The following is a 23,521-nucleotide window of genomic DNA, read 5'->3' as shown; positions in this document are numbered from 1 at the left end:
TTTAAATATAGAGTTAATTACACCTGTTATTTTTAAATATTTTGCAATTTTTACGTTTATATCTTTTTCATTTTCATATGTGATCATACATCCTAGGTAGTTAAATGAATTCACCTGTTCTAAGATCTTATCTATTACTATTTTAGTTCTTGCTGGATCTTGTCCTTTAAAGGCCATAGTTTTTGATTTTTCCGTTGATATTATCATACCATAATCTTTGGATATCTCATTTAGATTTAAAATAGCTTTCTGTAAGTTATCTTCAGAATTTGTAATTATTATTTGGTCGTCTGCAAAGAGGAGAGTGTTTAAGTTAACTGTAGGTGAAAGTTTAATTCCTTGATGTAAATTTTTACTCCATTTTATTATTATTTCATTTAAGTAGATATTAAAAAGAGTTGCTGAGAGGGGACATCCCTGTCAGACCCCTTGGTTTATCTCTCTTGTATATGACAACTCATGATTTAATCTTATCTGTGTTTGATTATTTTCATATATACTTGTGATAGCTTTTAGGATATTATTTGATATTTGTCTTTCTTTTAATATGTTAAATAATATGTTTCTTTTAACTTTGTGAAATGCTTTTTCAAAGTCAATAAATGCAATATGTGTTTCTAAATTATATTCTCTTCTTTTCTCTATTATTAATTTTAGGCAAAAGGCTGGGTCCATACATGATCGTCCTTTTCTAAATCCATTCTGTACCTCTAGAATAAAGTTTTCGGAATATTTCATTAGTTTGTTATTTAAGATTCTGCTATATATTTTGTAACAGGAATTTAGTATACTGATACCTCTATAGTTTTTAGGTCATCTCTATTACCTTTTTTAAAGATAGGAATCACAATTGCTTTTTTCCATTCTATTGGGAGGATACCAGTTGAGTAAATTTTATTTAAAAATAATAAGAGTCTTGCTTTGAATCCTGTTCCTGCATATCTATATAGTTCTGAACCTAGCTTATCTTCTCCAGGTGATTTTCCATTTCTTGTTTCTTTCAGGCTGATTCTTCTTCAGTTATTTCCTTTTCATTTTCGTTAATTGTTTGCCAGTTGTCTTTTTTAAAATATTTGTCTGTCCACAGTTCTGTGTAGTAATTTAGAAATTCTTCTAATTTCAATTCAGTGTTTAGTTTTATGTTTTCTTTGGTATCTGCATTTAGGTGTTTCAAAATCTTATATACATTGGGTCTTATTTTATATAAATCATGTTCTAAATTAGAAACACATTTATTCCATGATTCTCTATGTCTTTTTCTGACTTCTCTTTTAGCTATGGCTCTTATTCTTTTATATTCTATTTCATCTTCTAATCTTTTACTGCTTAACCATTTGTGATAGGCTTCTTTTTTCTTTTTGATTATTTCTTTGATTGTATCATCCCAGATCTTCAGTTTTTTTCTTTTATTGAATTTTTTGGTCTTTCCTAAGCTTTCATTTGCTGCTGCATTTAGTATCGTTTTTATATTAAGCCATTCTATTTCTATTTCTTCATTTTGTTTTTTTTTATCTAGATATTGGTTAATTCTTTGTTCATATACCATTGTACATTTGTGTCATTCAATAGTCTAGTTTTATAAACAAATGTTTCAATTTTTCTTTCTGATCTTGTTACTTATAGCCATTTAGGTGGTAATCTTAATTTTATTTTAACAAGGAAGTGGTCACTGCTTATTTCATATCCTCTGTGAACTCTAACATCTAGTGAAAATTTTGATCTTTTCATTTAATATGAGGTAATCTAATATTGATTTCCATCCTCTTGCTGCCCAAGTATATTTATGTATGTCTTTATGTTTACAGAAGGAATTCATTATTTTTAGGTTATTATAAACTACAAAGTCAATCAATTTTTTACCATTTCTGTTTAGAGTGTGTTCTCCATGTATTCCTATATTATTATTAATTTTCATGTTTCCAATTCTTGCATTTAAGTCTCCTGCTAAAATTATGTAATCATTTTTATTTATTTTATTATATATGTTTTGTAGCTGATTATAAAAATCAATATTATCCTGTTCTCTTCTTCTGGGGCATATAAACCAATTATTGTTAAATAGCCTCTATCTATTTTTATTCTAGCTTCTATTATTCTTTCATTCCATAATTTATAATGTTTTAACTGTTTTGAAAGGGAGTTATGAATCCAAATCATGACTCCTGCTTGTGCTCTTTGGTCTCTGTCGACTCCACTGTATATCACATTAAAATTTTCAGTTCTCATAGTTCCTTTTGATTTCTTTTTTCTTTCAGTGATTACTCTATTTTATAATTTCTTTCATTTAATAACTGTTCTAATTCTATTTCTTTATATGCTATTCCTCTTACATTCCAGTTTGCTATGTGTGTTATATTTTGTCGTTTCCATTTTCGTTTTCCCTTTTCCATTCCAGGGTCGTTTCCCATAGATTCAATCCGATTATCTTTTTCTGTCAGCTTACAAGTAGGATTATGTTCTCCATGTCAGGGGACTAGCCTGACGATGGAATAGTTCAGTGGTAGGGCTGCTACCTTAAGGCTTCTGAACTAGCCTTGTTCCGAATTTAAACCCATAGGAGGAATAGGATATATTGAAGGGGAAAGAGTAGATTATAGAAGAAATATAGTAAGGTTTATAGAGAGGGTTGATAGTTGTAAGGCCAGAAATGAAAAGACCCCATGGCCCTCGAGTACTCTAATAGCATAAGGGTCATAAAGTAAGAAGAGTTGGCTGATAAGGCCTTATAGGAAAGATTAAAGTAAGTGGATCTTTCTCAAAGTAGAAGAAGGAGAGGATAGATCCAGCTAGGGGTACATGGGAGTGCCGCTTCCCTTACAATCAAGATGATTGCCCTTTATGGCCCTGTTGGTCCACGAGTCCTTATTCAGTATATTTGGACCACCCCACCATATATATATATATATACACACACACGCACGCATGCACGCGCATTTACACACACACATGGTGGGCTCCCCTATCTGCCACCCAGGGGATGCTCTCTAGGGGGGTTACAGGGTCCCCTGAGAGGTATACCATCTAATCCCACAGATGTATTGACATTGAGGTTCTGTAATAGACTAGTTACCTCTACTTCTTTCATCACAATTCCAGTATAAGCTGTTGGTTCTTCCATTCCTGCAATGTCACCACCTGGATGATATACTCTTGCAAAGTGCTCACTCAGTAATTCCACTATATCGACTAATTCGGTTACCTCCCTACCCTCAGCATTTTTTAAAATCATTCTACCATGAACATTTTTCCTTTTACTTGCAACATATTGAAAAAACTGTTTGGGATTCTCTTTAGCCTGCATGGCCAATTTTCTTTCATAATCCGCTTTTGCTTTTCTTACCACCCTTGTTACCATCCTGGCCTGAGCTTTATACTGTTCCTGCACCTGCTGGTCACCTTTCTCCTTAAATTCCCTCCACAATTGTTTCTTTTTTTGCAGCTCAAGCTTAATAGTATTATTCATCCATTTAACCCCTACTTGATTTATTATTTGGACTCTTGGTATGCAGTCAACCATTGCCTCCTGCAAACACTTCTTAACCACCTCCCATGCACTATCAACATCCAGCCCTTGGAGTTTTACATCCCATGGCACTGAGCCAAGAACACACCTAAGCTTGTCATACTTACCAAATATAGGGCCAGAAAGTTTATATCAGAAGAGGAGGATACACAGACTGAACTCTCACTAATAGCCAACACATTATCACAAAATGGATATCCTTAAATCATCATCAAAAAATATCTATACGGTGACAACCCCAGACAAGAAGAATCACACTCCCAGCACATTTCTACTGTAGTGATCCCTTTCATCAAGTCAATTTCTTATCAAATAGCCAGAATACTAAGAGCCTACAACATCAGAGTGGTCTTCAAAACAACCACAGGAATCAGACAAGTTTTAGGATCCCCAAAAGATAAGGTGCCTTTCTACAAATATCCAGGAGTATATTACATTCCTTGCTCCTGTGGCCTTGCCTACATTGGACAAACTTCAAGGAGTTTAGAAATCAGAGAAAAAGAACATGTTGGTGATGTAAACCACAACAGAACAGCAAAACAGCTGTTTTGCCACTCCACACGATAGAGTGGCAAAACAGCTCCATGCCATTTCTGGATGACGACTACAGACATCATTTATTCAAGGAATCCACAATAGTGTTAATAACCGGTGGAAACCCCAACAGAAATCAGGGTGCAATCCTAAACAGTTCGTGGAAAAAAAAACCTGATCTCTCTCTAAATCAATCTGAACTACAGCTAGCCAGTAATCAGATTACACGTTTACAATAAACACACATGCGTGATAATGAATAAGAACAATAAGTCCTGTCTGTCATGTGAACGTGTAACCTTAGCTACTAGTTGGTTTACAACGTTTTTTATGTTCCTTTCAATTTGCATTTACTAGTTTTTATGTCTCCGTAAACGTCTTGAAAATGCCAGACAGTTTGCTGGCGTAACTGGTAGGCTCTAATGTAAGATTGTTTTGTAAATGGTCAGTAATAAATAAGTTTGTATTTTAATTATAAAACGCCCAAATATGTTTAGTTTAAATAATAATAATAATAAATTGCTGAGTAATGTAGGTGTAAAATGGATAAATGAGGGGATTAAGCATTAAAACTCTAGTATTAAAACCTACTTCTCCAGGATGAAATCTTCTTCCTCCTAGTATTTGTCCTGTTTTAAGGCAGGATCTGTTCATGTGCACTGCTTCCTGCATCTTGCACAGTTTTGAGCAATTCTACTGTTGACACTTGCTATGTGCATGTCTTTAGATAGGTGATCAAACCAATGTATCTTTGATTGGCATCTTTGTCAATAATTGGCTGTCAAAATTAAGCCTTGTGACTGATTTTGCCACAGAATTTTCATGGCTATGTAGTATGTTGCTGTACCATCTTAGGCATGCCTCTTGCATCTTCTGTTTTTGTTGCAATTCTAAGGATCTTACACATATTGGTGTTTGGTCAAGCCTAGTGACGCCAAGTGTCCTCCTCTTCATTCTCATTTCAATGGTATGGAGCATTCTATTGTATGTGGCTACTGGTTTAAAAACTGTTCTGTAGCGCTTTGATTTTAAGTATAGTGGGATTTTCTTATCACAGAGAACTCCGGTGACTTGTCACTTCATTCAGGCAGCATTGGATTGGACTTCAGCATCTGTTGTTGTATTGCCAATTGAGCTAATGCTGGACAGTAGATTTTGAACTGGGTGTATTTATTCATTTATTCCATCTATTGTATGGCATTGATTTGGGCACTTCCTTTCATATATTCTGTCTTCTTGATGTTAAGTCTCATTCCAAACTCATATAAGTGGGTTTTCCATTTCTGCACAAGATGTTGGAGTTTGTTTTGCAATGTAGTGCTAAGTATTACATCATCAGCAAATAATAGTGTCCACGGATGTGGCTTCTGAATATCCTTGGTTACAGGGTCCATATAGAGGATGAAGAGAAGGGGGTGAGAGGGCAGAGCTATGGCGAACTCCTACCTTTATTGGGAAATTGTCAGATTTTCCTGCTATGCAGCTTACTGTTCTGGTGACATTTTGATATAGCATTTTTATACATTGCACATTGGCTTCAGGTACATGATATGTCCTAAATGCTATCCAGATGATATCATGTGGTATAAGGTCGAACGCCTTTTCCAGATATAGGAAAGCCATGTGTATATATTTTTTTTTCTAGATGTTTCTCCATTAAGAGCCAAATTGCATGGATTGCTTCTGTTGTTCCACAATTTTTGATAAATCCACACTGATTTGGTCAGATTTTGACAATAGCTCTAAGGCGTACATCGAGTTTCTGTTTGAAAATATTCATTGTATGGCATAGTAACCAGTTTGATCTGTTCTTTGAGCAGTCACCAATGTCCCCCCCCGCCTTTCCAGATGGGAATTCTTATGCTGGTTAACTAGATTGATGGTATTTCATTTTTGTTTATGATCTTGTCGAACAGCATTGTCAGCCATTGTGCTCCTTGTGGTCTGAGTAGTTTCCAGATATCAGCTTGTACATCATCTCAGCTGGTGGCCTTGTTATTTTTCATTTGGTGGACCACAGTATGTACTTCATCAGTGCTGATAGGGAGCACTGGTCCAAAGACTGTGGCTGTTTGCAACTGTGGGTGTGGTAACTCTTCATTAGTGATCTTATCAAAGTAGTTTTGCCAATGATGTAATATATCTTTCTGTGTTTGTGGCATCTTTCTGTTTTCATTTTTGATGTTCATAATGTGCTCTAGGTCTTGTGTAGAACGCTGATGTGCCCGGCCAAGGTAATATATTTGCTTCTCAGCTTTTGATGTGTCCAGTTGATCATGTATCTGTTGGTAGTGCTTATGGCTGACCTAACTTCTGCTTTTGTTACAGATTTTAAGTCTGCTTTTCAATGAAATGTTGACCAGGTTTTGTGAATTCTAGTGGGGCTGCAGCTCTGGTCTTAACGTGCTCGGCTAATGTGTTCCAGATGTGATTTGTTGTTTGGTTGAAGTCAGTAGTCAGTGTTTCTTCTAGTGAGATCTTCAGCTGGGTTTCATATTCCATTAATTTCCATCATTTTATATGGTTGGTCTTGTACAATGTTGGTGTAGGCAGATCCTTGTATCTAGTACTAGTAAACAGTGTTGGGTAGTTACATTGCCTGATGGGATTTTACATCAGTAATCCATTTTAGATCATGCCAATGAACCAACCAGTAATAAATTTGTGTAGCTCGACCTCCAATGCTATATGTAATTAGGTGCAAAGTTCTCTTTTTGAAAAAAAAAGTCATGTGCTTTGGCATATTCTAGGATGTTGGTACCTTTGCAGCACCATTTTCTCCAGACTTTTGTCCAAAGTAGATTAGTTTAGATTTTGCACTAGCCCATCTTTTCTCTTGAATGCAGCAATGTCAATCTTCTGTTTTTGAAACAGTCAGAAAGCTCGTGGCTGTGACCAGTTAGTGCGCCATTGTTGATGGTTGCTAATCAAATATTCTGGTTTTGGGTTTGGACTTGCTTCTTTAACTTGCCTTACCCACTGGCAGGTAGTCCTAGTATTCTGTTTGCATCATTCAAGCAATGATGATAAGCGTCGCTTAAGGAGAACACCCCAGCAGTTTATACAAAATAAATTGTCATCAGTACATAGTGATGCGATGTCAATTTTTCTCCAGTTGACTTGATGCAAGAGTCTGACCCTGAATCCAACCCTCCTTCTTTCGCATCCAGGCTTGGGACCGGCAATGGCATAGTTCTCCAGAATGAAATACCTCAATAAAATGTTCATTGAGCACTACACTATGTCCTTTGCATCAGCCACTCTATTCCCATTTTTATCCATCATTCTTCCACATTCATTTCTCATCCTACTGGCCACCTAATGAAAAATTCCTTAGGATTTTCTTTGGATCTCATTGTCAGTCTCATCTCATGTTTCTTTTACTACATGTTATCTAAGACATTTGTCCTTTTAGAATTCCAGAAATTCCATTCTCCAACTACTACATGCACTATCCTCTTCCTAGTTTATACTGCTGTATTTAAAATCTCCCATAACAATCATTGTTTTTGCATTTACCAAGCTCAATTGCCTAAACATCTCCTGCTCTTCACCCTCTATATTCTGTGGCTTTTAGCAACACCCCACTAAATATCCTCTCTTGCCCAACTCTACCTCATTCCATATGCTTTCAAAATTGTTAGTGCCGTTGCACTCTAAATCCTCCACTGTGAGAGGACATAGGGCATTGCTTATCATAAGCAGTACTCCACCATCACATTTGTCCTACCCATCCTGTCGAAAAATGCTATATCCTGCTACTTCTATTCCTTTAAGTATATCATTTGCTGTCAACTATGTTTCAGAGATCCCAATAATCTTTCGACAGGCTGATGCTATGAGTGCCACCAATTTATCTCCTTTATTCTGGATACTCCTGCCATTATTATAAAGAATCAATGCATTGTCATTGTTTGTATATACTTGTCATTATCCCCTCCAGACTTGACCTGGATTTAGCATTATCTGATGCATTCCCCCCCCCCCTTCTTCCAAGTGTCTGTCCCACGAGAGGCCACTCCTACTACCATCCCCCCTGATAATTCTAGTTTTCCTGCATTGATACATTGCCCTGTTCAGAGAACAATATTCTCTCCAGATACCTACATCCTTCCTCATTCAAATGCAAGCTATCACAAAGTTCATTTCTGTTCTCAAATGCCCTCCAAGCATCCATGTAATCCAAGCTTCTCTTTTGACACATTGTGGCTATTATACTATACCATTCATTATTGAAGCTCTTCTCTGCAGCTCTGCATTATCATACCTGGGCAATACACACTCACTATGTTCCCTCTCTCAGTCTTCTTCTGTACAACCTCAAGCATGAACTTCAGATCTCTTGCTACCCAATTCACACTGCTTCTCAAGTCTTTCCTGCCCACTTTCACAGTCATCTCATCCACCCTTCCCCCTCGTTTAATTGCCATAGTTGCACTATCTATCATTCCTCCAGGCAAACACTCCTCCTGGAGCCTCCGTAGTTCAGTCAGTATAGATGAAGCCCTTTGGTTGAAAAGACCTGGGTTCGAATCCTGGCCATGACATGAGGAACCTTTATCTGATCTCCTTCGATTAAAGGTGAGTTAGCCGTTCTCATACGGAGGCAGGGGTTTTTACTCACCTGAAAACTCAGGTTTTTTGTCCCCCAGAACAGGCAAACTAATCTCACGAACACATGCATCTACAGACATAAGGTCAAACACCTTATCCTTGAGACAGTCGCAGTTGCGAAGTCTACAGCTGAAGAACCTCAATGGTTTGCGAAAAGCTTAAAACAAGACGCGACAAACACTTCACTAGCATTCTATCTTGTTGCTCACCTGCATTCTCACTCTTCCTCCTCAAATACTTTCTTTCTTTGTTCCCTCACTTACTTGTCATCTTGCCATCCCTGGTTCTAGCAGTCTCGCCTTTCTATCATTCCATTAACTCCCTCTCTCTCTCTCTCTCACTCCTACTCTGATTCACTTTGCATTCGTTGTTTCCAGTCTCCTAATCTCATCTTTCATGCTTCTCAGCTCGTTCCTGATACATTCCATTTCTTCTTTCAGTACATCTCTCTCTCTCTCTCTGCAAGCTACCTACTCTTGCTTGACATTCATTCTTCCAATTAACACCATCTTTGAAAACTTCATGATGTTTCAAACTTACTACACTCCCTATTTTATTTTTTCATTCCCACTTTTTTCACCCTCGATCATACTACTTGTCTCTCATATTCAATCCCGCACTTGTGCTAGCCCACAACTTTGCTGTAGCACCGAAAAAAAATTCCTTCTGAAGAAATAATGATACAGGTAGAATGTGGTATCTGCAACCTTCCCGACCAGATTGCCAACAATATCAGACTGGATGTAGCTGGTGTTCTTACCCAAGCTAAACCACCAAAAAGCAACCTATCTAAAGGAGAATTCAGAGATCTGCAGGAAATAAAAAACAACAGTAAAATAATAATTACTACAGCGGATAAGGGAAATGCCACTGTAGTTCTAAACAAAACTGACTACACAGGTGTTGGTCTACATACCTCCCTATTGAATATGATCCCACCAGCTCAGAAATCAGGCCAAGAAGTAACTTTAAGAAGGTTAATTCTTGGCCTGTGGAAGTGACAATCAAGCTAAAACCTTTTCACTCTAGACCCCCCCCCCTTTGAATATATGGACTACCAAAAATCTATAAACAAATGTGCCATTACGTTCCATTGTGGATGGCACTCATTCCCCCACATACAAATTAGCCAAACATTTAGCCAAAGTGCTCACACAATATACTGGCAACACACCTTCACACAAAAAAAATTCAGCCCACTTTAAAGCCAGTACAGAAAACCTCTCACTCCAGTACATTGACATAATGGTCAGTTTTGATGTCTCCTCCTTATTTACCAATGTCCCATTCAAAGATACCTTGGCCTCATTCAAGCCAAATTTCCTCCCGATATCTCAAGCTCTTTTGTTTGACAAGGAAAATTCTACAATTCTAAAATGGGGACAGCCATGGGTTCTCCACTCTCTCCACCCCTGGCCAACTTTTTATGGAGACCTTCGAAGAAAAAACCTTAAACTCTGCACCACACATAAACCTACTGTTTGACTATGCTATGTGGATGATGTGTTCGCTGTTTGACTGCATGGCTTGGATACACTCCACAACTTCTTAACATACTTAAACAATCAACACCTCAGGATCCAATTTACATTGGGAAAGGAAAACAATAACAATCTCCCTTTCCTAGACACTCTGATTACATGCCAGCCTGATGGATCCCTGGCTTTCTCTGTTTACAGAAAACCTACACACACACAGGTAGATACATTCACCAGCAATCATCCCCTCACCTCCCAATAATATGGGATTATAAAAACCGTATATAAAAGGGCAAAATTAAATCAGTTCAGATAACAATGCCCTAAGTACAGAACTTAACCATATTCTTAACACCTTCTTAGCCAGTGGCTATAACCCCCCCAAAAAATATTAAAACCAATTGATCACAACTATCCCTCCCCCCCTTCATAACAGAGATTACTCTAAATTTATCACCATTCCTTATATCCGGGGTACTTCTGAAAAACTATCAAAAATCCTAAAAAAAATGACCTGACAACTTGTTACAAACCATATAAAAAAATGTGCATCTCTTATCCACTCCACCAAAGACCAGACACTTCCCCTAGACCTACCTGGAGTATATCAGGTCTCTTGTAGTTGCAAACTGACTTACTATGGCCAAACAGGCAGGAAAGCTAATATCAGGATATCTGAACATAAGGACTATATCTGGTTCCCCCAATACAGTGAAGCTGTATTGGGGGAACCAGATATAGTCTGGTGGAACCAGAAACTGAGTGGCTTGGTGGAACCAAGCCACTCAGGACTTGCTGACCATGCTTTGGACACCCACTACAAAATACACTGAAAGAAAGCCACTTTACTACACTGCAGCAAGTATAAACATGAGAGATTATTCCTGGAATCAGACTCATCTCTAAAAAACTCCCCAAACCCCAAATATGAGAAGCTTGCATCCTAAGAACATTAGCCCAACAGCCAAGATAACCCAATTTAGCCCACTAGGGGAATCTTTAGTACTCTAGGACCGACTTCAGTTGTTTTCTTCAGCCATATTTGTTTAGTGTTAGTGCCTGTATGCACATATCATTATTTTGTGTTTCCTGAAGATGGTAATGTAACATTACTGAAATATAAGAAGTATTAATTAAAGTTTTTAATTAATATTCTAGTATACGTTGTCATTCCCTAAAATCTGACAGTTAAGTACTAATCCACAATGAGTTACAATGATTTTGAGGATGGAATTCTAAAATAAAAAAAAAAGTCATTATGGATTTCCTCATTGTCTTAGTTGAGTCATTTTTACCCTGACTGTGAAATTAAAATATCCCAATAAATTCCATAATTATTTGATCAATTAAGGAATAATCAGGATAATTCAGTGTACAGTATATATAACTTATGTTATAGAAAAAGGTTGTGAACTTGCAGATTTGAAGCTAGACTATTTGAACCATTTTACTATGGTACAATGAAAAGTTTAATCTTTTGACTCAGACCCACTAGAATATGATGGCAAGAATATACATTTGTATGTTTCATTACTATTTCAATATTTATCTCAAAATACCATTTCAAAATACTCAATAATATTTTTAAAATATATACACTTTATGTATTGCACAATTTACCTAACAATATTAGTCCCTATTTTGTTATGCCATAATGATGACCCTGTACAAACTGTATATCAAATGTTTCTGCTTTTATTTTAGTTATTAGGTTAATTCTCATTTCCATTATAGTTATGTGTATTTTACTTTTAGTATGGGATATCCACAGGAAGGGATATTACTAATGATTGCAGAAGAGCTGCAGTCGAAAAGAGTAAGAGTTTATTAATGTTGCAGGTATGGTTAGCTAAATGGCTAATAATGTACTCACTCTTCATCTAACAGACTGCACATTCCAATTTTACCATGAGCATAAACATGGATGTTTGTGAATGTCCATTTGGGGGAGGAGGGGGTTGCCATCTTGTGTGAAACTGCTGCTTCACTTATTGGAGGTTTGAAGTGGCTTGTAAAAGTTCCTTGTTTGATTTCTTGAGCAGTGTTTATGAATTATGTAAAAAATAAATAATTTAAAAAATGTATATAAAAAATTTTAAAAATAAAGAAATAAAAATTTAAAAAAAGGAAGGTAGGAATGTAAAAGGAAGTGCATTTGAGGCTAAGAGGACAAAATCTATCAGCTACAGCTATAAGTCAGGGGGATGAATGGGAGAATGTGGCATGTATCAGTAAATTATTATTATTATTTTAAAAAATAATAATAATATTACATGACACCTCCAGGGAGTCCAAAGACTCACTGAGGGAGGGCACCTACTCTACAACTCTGTCTTCACTGACTATAAAAATGCCATCTACTGCCCACCACCACCACCAGTATTTTTCAAAGACAATCACAAACATCCATGCCCACAGCGGGATTCGAACCCACAGCCTTTTGGCTGGAGAGTGGATATGCTAACCACTCGACCAACCAGGCCAGCAAATTAGTACAATGAGTGAAGAATAAGTAATTATTATGGGGAGTTCATCTTAAAATGGAAGGAGAAAGGTCACATGGAGTGAATAAGAAGGAATTTATACATCTACTAAGAGAGATAATTGCTTGAATTATCATGTGAGGAAAGGATTCTGGGTTTGAGAGTGCTGGATCTGGTGACAGTATCAGAGGATTTGTCTATAACCAAGTTAACCACTTTGCCTTCAACTGGGGAGAGTGATTATACAGTCCTAACCTGAGACATGGCTAAGCACCAAGAATTTCAGTTTAGAAAGGATATATGGAACTACAAGGCCAGTGATATGGAAGACGTAAGAGGATGCTTTAAGCAGTGCCACTGTATAATAAACTGCAAGAGATTGATCATGCATATTGTTTAGGCTACATCATATTGACAAAAATCTGGGAGACTATTTTGAGACCTTCAGCAAATGTTCATCATAGCACTCACAGAGGGCACCAGTTAGGACTGTATGAGCCTGTGTTTTACAATTGGTCTATGTTTGCTTTGTGCCCATGAAGATGCCTTAGTGACAAAGGCAAAATATTGGCTTATTAATCTAATTAGTTAAATACATTTAGTTAGTCAATTATTAGCTTAAGACATCTGTTTTTTCACTAAACAACATGAGTGATAATAATCAATATTCAAAATCCATACCAGATTACTGATCCAGCAAGAGACTGATATCGGCGATACATGGACTATATTCAAGGAGTGTTTGATGAAAGCAATATCAGGATATACTCAAGACAAAAAGGAAAAATCATGTTTGAGCTAAATGAATAAGAAGCATAATTTAAGCAAGAACTGCAAAAATGTTATGGAGGGAATATAAAAGGAAATGTAATCAGCTAGCTTGAAAATAGTATAAAGTACACAGGACAGAAGGATGATCAGTATGGTAAGCAAAGCAAAAAAAATCACATTATGAGAGAAAATTAGCCAACCAGGCCAAAGGAAATCTCAGAGTTTTTTCACTATGAGCAGAAGGGGAATGGATAACTTCAATGAGTGCTATTGTCAGGGAGGTGACAGAAGCAGATAAAATAAATTAAAGATACCGAGAAATTATATACTTGGTTTAATCCATTATCCAAGTGTAAGCAAACAGAGTTTGTGCCTGAAATATCTTTCAGGACCGGAGCAACTCGTGGCAAAGGTGGTATAACCTCTCATTGCTTACCTTAGTATCCCATAATGCAAAGCACATCTCCTTGTGGACATGTATAATGCTCTGCATTAAGGGAAGGATCACTGCCAAGACCGGTTTCAACCTTTATTGAGGTCTCATCAGTGGGAGCCAGACCCAGAGGTGGTGATGCTAAGGTGGAAGTAATGGAGAAGTCATATTTTCCTATATGAGTTTCCGAAAGGTGTTACACATTATTAAACTACTCTGGATTAGAGATAGATAGTTGTTGAAAGTTTTTTACTTGGTTATATTATAAATTAAAGATATCAAGAAATTATATACTTGGTTTAATCTATTATCCAAGTGTAGGCAAACAAACTTAGCGCCTGAAGTATCTCCCACTGATGAGACCTCAATAAAGGTCGAAACCGGTCTGGGCAGTGATCCTTCCCTTAATGCATAGCATTATACATATTTGCAAGGAGATGTGCTTTGCATTATGAGATACTAAGGCAAGTGATGAGAGGTTATACCACATTTGCCACGAGTTGCCCCTGTCCTGAAAGATACTTCAGGTGCAAACTTTGCTTACACTTGGAAAATGGATTAAACCAAGCATATAATTTTTTGATATCTTTAATTTATAATATAACCAAGTAAAAAACTTTTAGCAGACAAAATAGTTGATTTACTGAGTGGTCATCTTTATAAGTCTATACCATCCAGATGGAGATATGGCAGTGATGGATGTGACAACTAGTGATATGAGAATAGAGGTAGGTGAACTAAATATGCTTAGTATATTTAAGAATCTTAATGTGAATATGATCATGGGATATCAGCCTGTGTATTTTGTAAATGTGGAAAGGAAATGTTAGTGCCTCTGAGAAAGCACTTAAATTTAAGTCTCATCTCTGGTAAACTCAGAAGTAAGTGGAAAGAGGGCAAAATAGTTCTGTTGCGTAAATCAGGTACCAAGACAGAGACGGCAAATTATAGACTGATCATTATCTCAGGAATACTGATGAAGCTATTGTAAAAGATGGTCAAAAGCAAAATTCAGGAATGGGATTGGGAATATGATACTCTATAGTGAGGCAGCATTATTATTATTTTTTTTTGTAAAGAGAACAAAAAAAAAGTTTGTTTGAAAGGAAACATTATCAAAAATGAGAGGGAATGAGGTAGGATTTTTCCTGCAGTAATTAGGCAGGCTTGAGTTTTTTTGGCATTGAAATTTACTAAGCTGTCTTCACCTCATTTCAGGATGTCGAGGAACTAATTGTTCAAGTCACTGGTTATGAAAGATCTTGAGGCATCTAACATTAGAGTACTGCAGGGTTTATCAAATGATAAACCCTGCAGTACCCTAATGAGAGGTGACAACAGCCTTAGAAAGGAACTGGAAGGCTTGACTGTCAGTTTATTGCATTTCATTCTCATAAAGTCTGCTTTGGAATTGGTAAGAGCATAGAACCCTGAGGCACTTCAGATGCTGGTGGGAAAATCTGATGAGAGGAAGCCATCCACCATGACACACAATGAACAACCAGTGAGGAAGCTGGCAGTCCAATCACAGGGTATAGAAAGGGGGAGGGGATAAGATCACAGCTTGTTCAGGAGGTTTCGGTGCCAGATACAATCAGATGACTTAAAAATATCGAGAATGATAACATGAGTTTCTCCAAATCCTTCCATGGCTTGTGTCCAAAGGTGTGAGATGATCTAAGAGGTTGGCTGTAGAATGGCAGAATTCATATTGGTGATTGCTAATTTACTGTGAAGTCTCCAGGTAATGAAGAAGCTGATTGTTGATAACCTTCTTTATCACTTTTGAAAGTACTGAGTTGAGAGCAATGGGAAAATAGATGGCTTACATTTGTCACCCTTTTTAGGTACAGGTTGGATAGGCTTGCTTTAATGCTGTTGGGTAAATGCCAGTAAAATATGATAGTTTATAGAGGCAATAGAGGATGGGGGTTGTCATTTCTGGAGCACAAGTCTTGGGTATAACTGGAGGGATACCATCTGGACCATTTAGTAGACATATTAGTATCAAGATTAGTAACCTTTTGGTGGAAGTATGGAAGGAGATTTACTTTGCTTGTCCAGGGAGGAGTTGGAGGTGTCAGATGTTGTGGTTAAGTTGTTGGAGAAGCTTGTGAGAACTAGGATCCAGAGTTGGGTTGACAACAATGGTATTATCTTTGATGGACAGCATGGATTTGCTAAAGGGAGGTCATGCTTCAGTAATCTACTTACTTATTACAATAAAGTGACTGCTTCCATGGACAGTGGAGATGGATACACAGTAATATACTTGGATTTTGCAAAGGCTTTTGATAGAATACCTCATGATAAGTTGACAGTCAAACTAGAGCAGATGGGGTTGGATATTAGAGTAGTGCATTGGATTGGAGACTGGCTATCTAATAGGTATCAACAAGTTGTGTATGGGGGGAGCAATATCAAGGAAAGGGAAAGTCACTAGTGGAGTGCCTCAGGGGTCTGTTTTAGGGCAATTACTGTTTAACTTGTATATTAATGATATTGGTGAGGATTTGGATGGAGATATTCAGTTGTTTGCAGATGATGCAAAGTTGGGACGAGCCATAAAGAGTACTGAAGATGTAGTGGCCTTACAAGGAGACTTGAATAAGTTGAGTAATTGGGCACGGAAATTGGGATGCGAGTTTAATGTTGCAAAATGTAAGGTTTTAAAATTTGGAAAACAAAGATGGGATGCAGAATTTATGCTTGGTGAGGATATATCCTTTGGAGGTGGAGGAAATAAGAAATCTGGCAGTGATAATGGATAAGGATCTAAAATTTATAGGACACATAGCCAAAATTGTGAAGACAACACAAAGGCTTCTGGGAATGATGTGGACTACAGTGACTTGTAGAAGTAGGGAGATTCTTGTTCCTTTGTATAAGGCTTTGATTAGGCCACACATGGACTATTGTGCCCAGATTTGGTCACCTGGTTTTCAGAAGGATGAACAGATGTTGGAGAGGGAGCAAAGGCGACTGACTAAGGTAGTTTCTGACCTCTGGAATGTCGAGTATGAGGAAAGATTGAGAAGATGTAATTTGCAGAGTCTGGTGGACAGGAGGAGAGGGGAGATAGAGACCTACAAGTTGGTAAGGGGTTGTTATAGGATCAGTGTTGGAGTAGTTCTACAGAAAATAGTGGGAGATCAGGGGAGAACCAGAGGTCATCCTTGGAAGCTGTATAAAGAGGGCGTGAGTAGGGGAGTGAGAGGCAGGTTTTTTTCATGCAGAGTTGTAAATGATCGGAATGCCTTGCCTGAGGGTGTGGTGTCTGCAGGGAGTTTGAGTGTGTTTAAGACACAGTATGATGAGCTGTGTGTGTGTGTGTGTGATAAAGGGACCTCCCAGATGAGTCCTTGACTCCATGAGGTCTTGGGGGTAATAATATTTATTAATAATAATAAAAACTGATGCCAAGAGGTCTGCTTTTCCTTGAGATTACCATAGTACTATCAGGATGCATGAGAGGTGACAACAGCCTTAGAAAGGGACCGGAAGCCTTGACTGTCAGTTTATTGCATTTCATTCTTATAAAGTCTGCTTTGGAATTGCTGATAAGATTTTTACATGTTTCTGGATGTTGTGTAAGCTGAATAAGAAGCTGGAGTCTTCAATTTAAGCCATTGAATATAAGCTGCATTTTTATTATCATGGATGGTAGAGGCTATTTTTTTTTTTTTTTTAGAACCAGGCTTGGATACAGGTCAGGGGTTTGCAGTGGAGTGGGGAATGAAGGCTGACATTCCAGTGAGGATTAGTTCAGTTATTAGTTCAGTGCAGGTGTTTTGATTGGAGAGCAAAAAGGAATAATCTGACCATGAAAAAGTTACATAAAAATTCCAGAGATCATTCCAGTTGGCACAATTATGCTGCCAAAGGGTATGAGACTGAGATTGACTGGGAGGGGGACAAACTGTAGAGAAGGAGACTTGAATAACATTGTAATCAGAATTACCAAGGGGAGAGCAGATATTCACACTGTATTTGGGGGAAGAGCTGGTTAAGAAAAGCTCAAGAATGTTGGTAGAATGATAAGGATTGTGTAGTATTCTGGTGGGTAGATTGACTTTATCATTGTTTAGATTATATTTGATCATTCAAACATATAATTAAAATGAAATGTATATTGATGGGCTGCTATCCCAATCAATGATATGATTAGTAATCGCGAAATGATGGGCTAGACCTTAGTTGTCTATTCTGTTGTTATTAACATCTCCTTTATGTTCTTTTTTTCAGATTTCGAGGCTTCTCGATGTCTGTCCTATATAGTTTAGACCACAAGCACATGGGATGTTGTACACTCCAGCATATTTAAATAAAGCATGAATGTCTTTTGGTGATCTTAAAACGTGACAGACAATCTTGACCGGTTTGAACGCAACTCTGATGTTGAAAGGTTTAAAAAGTTTTGCGATCTTTTTGAACACTGTACCTGCATAAGGAATAACTATGGATGAACTGCATTGAGTGATGGTAAGTTGTTGTTGTTGTGGGGGGTGTCTATGAAGAATCTTTTTGATTAAATTCCTTGGATAGCCATTTTTTATTAATGTCTCTGATATATGAGTAATTTCATCATAGAGTTCTTTTTCTTCTGAGATGATGTTCATGGCTCTATTTTTGAACATGAACATCATCTCAGAAGAAAAATATGCTGAGCTTCTGGGAAATATGGTGAGTTGATTTGAAATGAAGGTAGCCAGTGTGTGTTGGTTTGCGGTAGACTGTTAGTTTGATATATCCATCTGCTACTTTCTTGATTAGGGTACCAAAAATGGTAGTTGATTATCTTTTTCCAAAGTGAATTGTATTTTTTGATAAAAATAATTAATTTTGGTTAAAAAGTCCAAAAGAGCTGTTTTTGTGTCCCTCCAAATTATGAAGACATCGTCTACATACCTCCACCACACTAAAGGTTTTGGGTCTAATTTTCAGAGGATGCCTGTTTCTAGCTTTTCCATGAACCGATCTGTACAGGGCAGCAAAAGGGGACTGTCCATAGTTAAGCCATTTAGTTGCTCATATATCATTTCATTCCATTAAAATAATTAGATTTTAAGGCAATGATGAAAAAGGTGAGCTGTATTTTCAGGGAAGAGATTGTATAGGATACTAATACAGAGATGTTGGTAAATAAAGATACCAGGTCAAAGCTAGCAAGAATGTCTGTCTTTAAGATCGAGATTTTTTCAGCACTTTATCGAAAAATTGAAAAACATCTCGATCTTAAAGACAGACATACTCAAGGAGTGCTCAGACTCCAGTACAAGTATGGCCACAGACAGTGTCCCCTCCATACCAATGACCTGGCAGGGTAAGCAGCAACAGAATTATTTGCCTGCAGATCAGGAAGCCTCCAATGGATGCAATTACCATGCTTTCAATCCCATGCACTATCTGGCAGCCAGCCTGCAGAAAACTGTTTAACTGCTGTACCCTCAAATGGAGTAAACAGGCTCCCTAGTTTAATAATGACAATGATGTAATGAGTATGTACAGAAAAGCCATCACCCAAACTGCATTTGAAAAGAAAGGGAGCAGAAACTGGAGATGCATTAACAAGAGGAGGAAAGTAAGAACAACATTACTCCTAGAATTTTGTAAGAGTGCAAGGATTAGATTTTTGCTTGGAAGTGGTGAATGAATGGAATGATTTGCCAAGAATTGGTCATGAGTACTTTTTAGTCAAAAAAAAGTATGTTAGGTATGCTGTGTATAATGGTTAGTGCAGGCCTCCTATGAAGAAGAAGTCTTTGAAGTCCATTGAGATGTCCAAGTAATATCCATAAACACAATTACATGAAACATTATTGTTATTATGATTATTTAGTTATTATGATGTAATTCTAAGACAAAAGAAATAAAAAGAAATTAAATGTATGAAATACAAAATACATACTTACTGCTTTTGTATCAATAGCACAATCCATGATATCAGTCCATCCTTTAAATGTAGCCTAAAAATAAAAATCGGTGTGCTTAATAAAAAAAAATATATATATAATTTTAAAGGTTGAATAAATAAATAAATATGTATATATTTTTTGCATGAAAAAAAATTCTAACTCTACACATGAGAATGAAAGACCTATAGCTAGTTTGAGCTGTAAGTCAACCCACATAATTATCTTTATTATCAGAGACTTCCTCACATTATAATGGGATGCCAGAGGAAAGTCTGAGGAACGATAGATAGTGTGGCTATGGCAATTAAGCGGGGTGAAAGGGTGGATGAGATGATTGTGATGGTGGGCATGAATGACTTGAGAGGCAGTGTAAATCGGGTGGTGAGAGATCTGAGATTCATGCTTGAGGTTGTACAAAAGAAAATGCAGAGAGGAAAGATTGTGTGTGTGTGTGTGTGTGTGTGTGTGCGTGCGTGTGTATGTGCGCGCATGTGTGTTATCCAGGTATGATAACGAAGAGCTTAGCAGAAGAGCAACAATAATGAAGAGTATAATAGCCAGAATGCGTCAGAAGAGAAAATTGGAATATGTGGATGCTTGGAGGACATTTGAGGACAGAACGGAATTGTATGCAAGAGACTGCTTGCATTTGAATGAGGAAGGACATCTGGAGAGATTGCTGTTTTCTGAATGAGTTGGTGTGTCAATGCAGGGAAACTAGAATTCCTATGGTGGATGGTAGCAGGGGTGGCTTCTTGTGAAGAGGTGCTTGGGGTATGGGGGATGACATCAGGTAACACTGAGTCCAGTGGAGTCTGGAGGGGATAATGATAGGTATAGAAGAAGTGATTATTTATATGCTTTATACAAATGCTAGGAGTATCTGGAATAAAGGAAATGAATTGGTGATGCTGATAGCATCAGCCTGGCCAAAGATTATTGGGATCTCTGAGATGTGGATGACGGAAGATGATATAATAACAGGAATAGAAGTAGCAGGGCACAGCATTTTTTGGCAGGATAGGAAGAGAAAATGCAGTGGTGGAGTAATGCTTATGATAGGTGATGACTTATGTCCTCTAAGAGTGTGGGCTTTGGAAGCAGTGACACAAATGGTTTTGAAAGCATATGATGTGAGGTAGAGGTGGGCAAGACAGAATATTTAGTGGGATGTTGCTACAAGCTAAGGAGTACAGATGGTGGGGAGCAGGAGATGTTTAGGCAGTTGAGCTTGGCAAGTGCAAGAAGAATGCTTGTTATGAGAGATTTTAATTAAAACAGTATAAGTTGAGAAGAGGAATATGTATGTAATAATAAGGGAATGGAATTTCTGGAATTCTCGAGAGACAAATGTCTTAGGCAACATGTAATAGAGGGAACAAGAGGTTCAAGAGTTTTGGATTTGGGCATAGCATCAGAAGAGCTGATAATAACCAAAATGACATCTCTCCCCAGTTGGAGAGACTGACCATGTGGTTTTGACTTGGAAGATGAATAGACATGCAGGAGTATCAAAGAAAAGGGAACATATGTGGAATCATAAGGCATGTGATTATAATAGTCTTAGATATCAACTTGGGACAGTTCTATGGAGGGTGAAATTGGAAGACCAGAATGTCATTAGTGCTTGGAAAATTCAGAAGAATTAATATTTGTTAGCAGCAATAGTAAGCTGTATTCCACAACTGAAGAAGAGGACACAATTTGGTGTAAAGTGGATGACAAACAATATCAAACAGGAACTGCAGGTGAAAAAGAGGTTATGGAAGAAATATAAGCAGAGGAGTGGAGAGCAGATGCATGAAGAATATAAAACTTGGGCCAGGAGAGTGACTAATATAGTAAGGAAGGCGAAACTGGAATATGAGAAGAGATTGGTACTAAGATCCAAAGAAAATGAGTTAGTTTCGCTGATTCCATATTAGGGAATGGAATTTCTGGAATTCTCGAGGGACAAATCTTAGGCAACATGTAATAGAGGGAACAAGATGTTCAAGAGTTTTGGATTTGGGCATAGCATCAGAAGAGCTGATAATAACCAAAATGACATCTCTCCCCATTTGGAGAGAGTGACAATGTGGTTTTGACTTGGAAGATGAATAGACATGCAGGAGTATCAAAGAAAAGGGAACATATGTGGAATTATCCTTTTTGATTTTTTTTCTGGGAAAACTCAAATAACATAGACATCAATGGTATATTTTATGAAGGAATCGCCATACCAACTAACATCTTTCTTTTTATATTCAAGCTTTATTTACTTGGTTGTCATTATTTAATATCTTACCTGCTTCAATGCATTTGGTTCTCTCCTTTTTGAGTTTAACTTTCTTGTCATTCCTATGCTCCTCTAAATATGTTTCGACTTTTTGTTATTCCTGTGTTGTCTGTCTAATAATATGTTTTAATCTTGAGATTTTAAAATTACTTCATGTTCAATATTAATCTTCAGCTTCCTGTCAGCTAGCAGTCCTGCTGCCCACCACTTAACTAAAGTGTATTAAGTCTAGGGAGGGAAGTGTTCAGGCCATGTGTGGACAGGAGAATTGGGTTACCTTAGTGAATCACAAAAAAATCCACTAAAAACCAATCCCTCTCCTCTCATCCACACTCTCATGTAAATTTTCTCCCTCACACAGAATGCCCTTTCTCAAACTATTCCCAACCTTTCATTCTCTAGCACTACAAAGCTGCCAAATGGGGTGACTTCTGGAATTTCTACTCCTTTTTTGGTCTAACTACTGCTTCCACTTATGTGATCCTAACACTGGCTCCAAACGTATCACAGAAATTTTCCTCACTTGCATTAAGGCTTTCATCTCCTATACTATCCAAAAATCCTTATCTGCTTTCTAAGCCCTGCTTCAACAGGAAGTGTATCAAAGCAGTTGAAGAAAGAAATTTGGCTTACTACAGGTGGCTCTCATCAAGAACTCCAGCTTCATACTCTGTCTATAGCAAAGCACAAAACAATTGCAAAAAATTGCAATTGCGATCAGCAGATCTAAATCTGCTTTCATAAAGGACATCAGAAAACTTGCCTCCTCCTGTCCACATGGAAGATGAGCCTTCTTGGTCCCTTGTTTAACTATTAAATGCAACTTCTGCATCTCTCTCTCTCTCTCTTTTATCCTGATGGCACTAGTGTTATTTCATACAAAGATAAAGCTGACTGCCTGGCATCACTCTCTTCCATGAGCTCCTGCATAGATGAGCAAGTGAAACTGCCACCACTATACTGGAATCTGAGCACTACATGCCTCCTGTAGCTTTTTGACAAAAAAAGACAGAAAATTACTGAATAACTTGGACACTCAAACGTCTTTTAAAAAGTACTCATTTGTGAAACCATGCGGTGTACAGACATCCCCGGCATCAAGATCTACAACCAGTGCCTTAAACATTAATCTTCATACTATTCTTGAATGGAGCAAGGATAATCTGATCACTTTCAATGCCACCAATACAGAGTCTTGCCTTTCTAGATATATATATATATATAGATCTCTCTGTTTTTTATCTTTCTCATATGATATTGGATATCATATGGTTGTTGAGAAGGATAAAAAATAAATAACAACTATAAACGTATTGGCGACTACTAGCGTGAGCTAAAGCACGTAGTTCAAGTACGTAGTACAAACTAGGGTAACGCGTTGCAAAGGTGGAGAAAGTGCTGATCGCTATTTTAAGTATTTTCCATAATGTAAAACCCATCTCCTAGGAGATGTATGATGTTATACATCAGGGTTTCTCAAACTCTGTTCTGC

The 23,521-nt window shown here is 37.4% G+C and overlaps 1 protein-coding gene across 1 annotated transcript in view; it reads right to left on the bottom strand.

Moving 5' to 3' along the window:
- Positions 1-23,521, bottom strand: part of LOC150099804 (sodium channel protein para-like) — a 1,646,355-nt gene that overhangs the window by 307,618 nt on the left and 1,315,216 nt on the right. Inside the window, exon 30 of the mRNA XM_090403494.1 lies at positions 19,752-19,802. Coding sequence (XP_090259620.1) covers positions 19,752-19,802 — 51 coding nt within the window. The remainder of the gene's footprint in view (positions 1-19,751; positions 19,803-23,521) is intronic.

This window comes from Typopeltis vanoorti, chromosome 14 (genome assembly GCF_054136105.1).
Source record: "Typopeltis vanoorti isolate ZY-2024b chromosome 14, IOZ_Tvanoo_1.0, whole genome shotgun sequence".
In the NCBI taxonomy this organism is placed as follows: Eukaryota; Metazoa; Arthropoda; class Arachnida; order Uropygi; family Thelyphonidae; genus Typopeltis; species Typopeltis vanoorti.
Note: the sequence above shows the minus strand (reverse complement) of the source record. Positions and strands in the feature narration are given on the sequence as shown.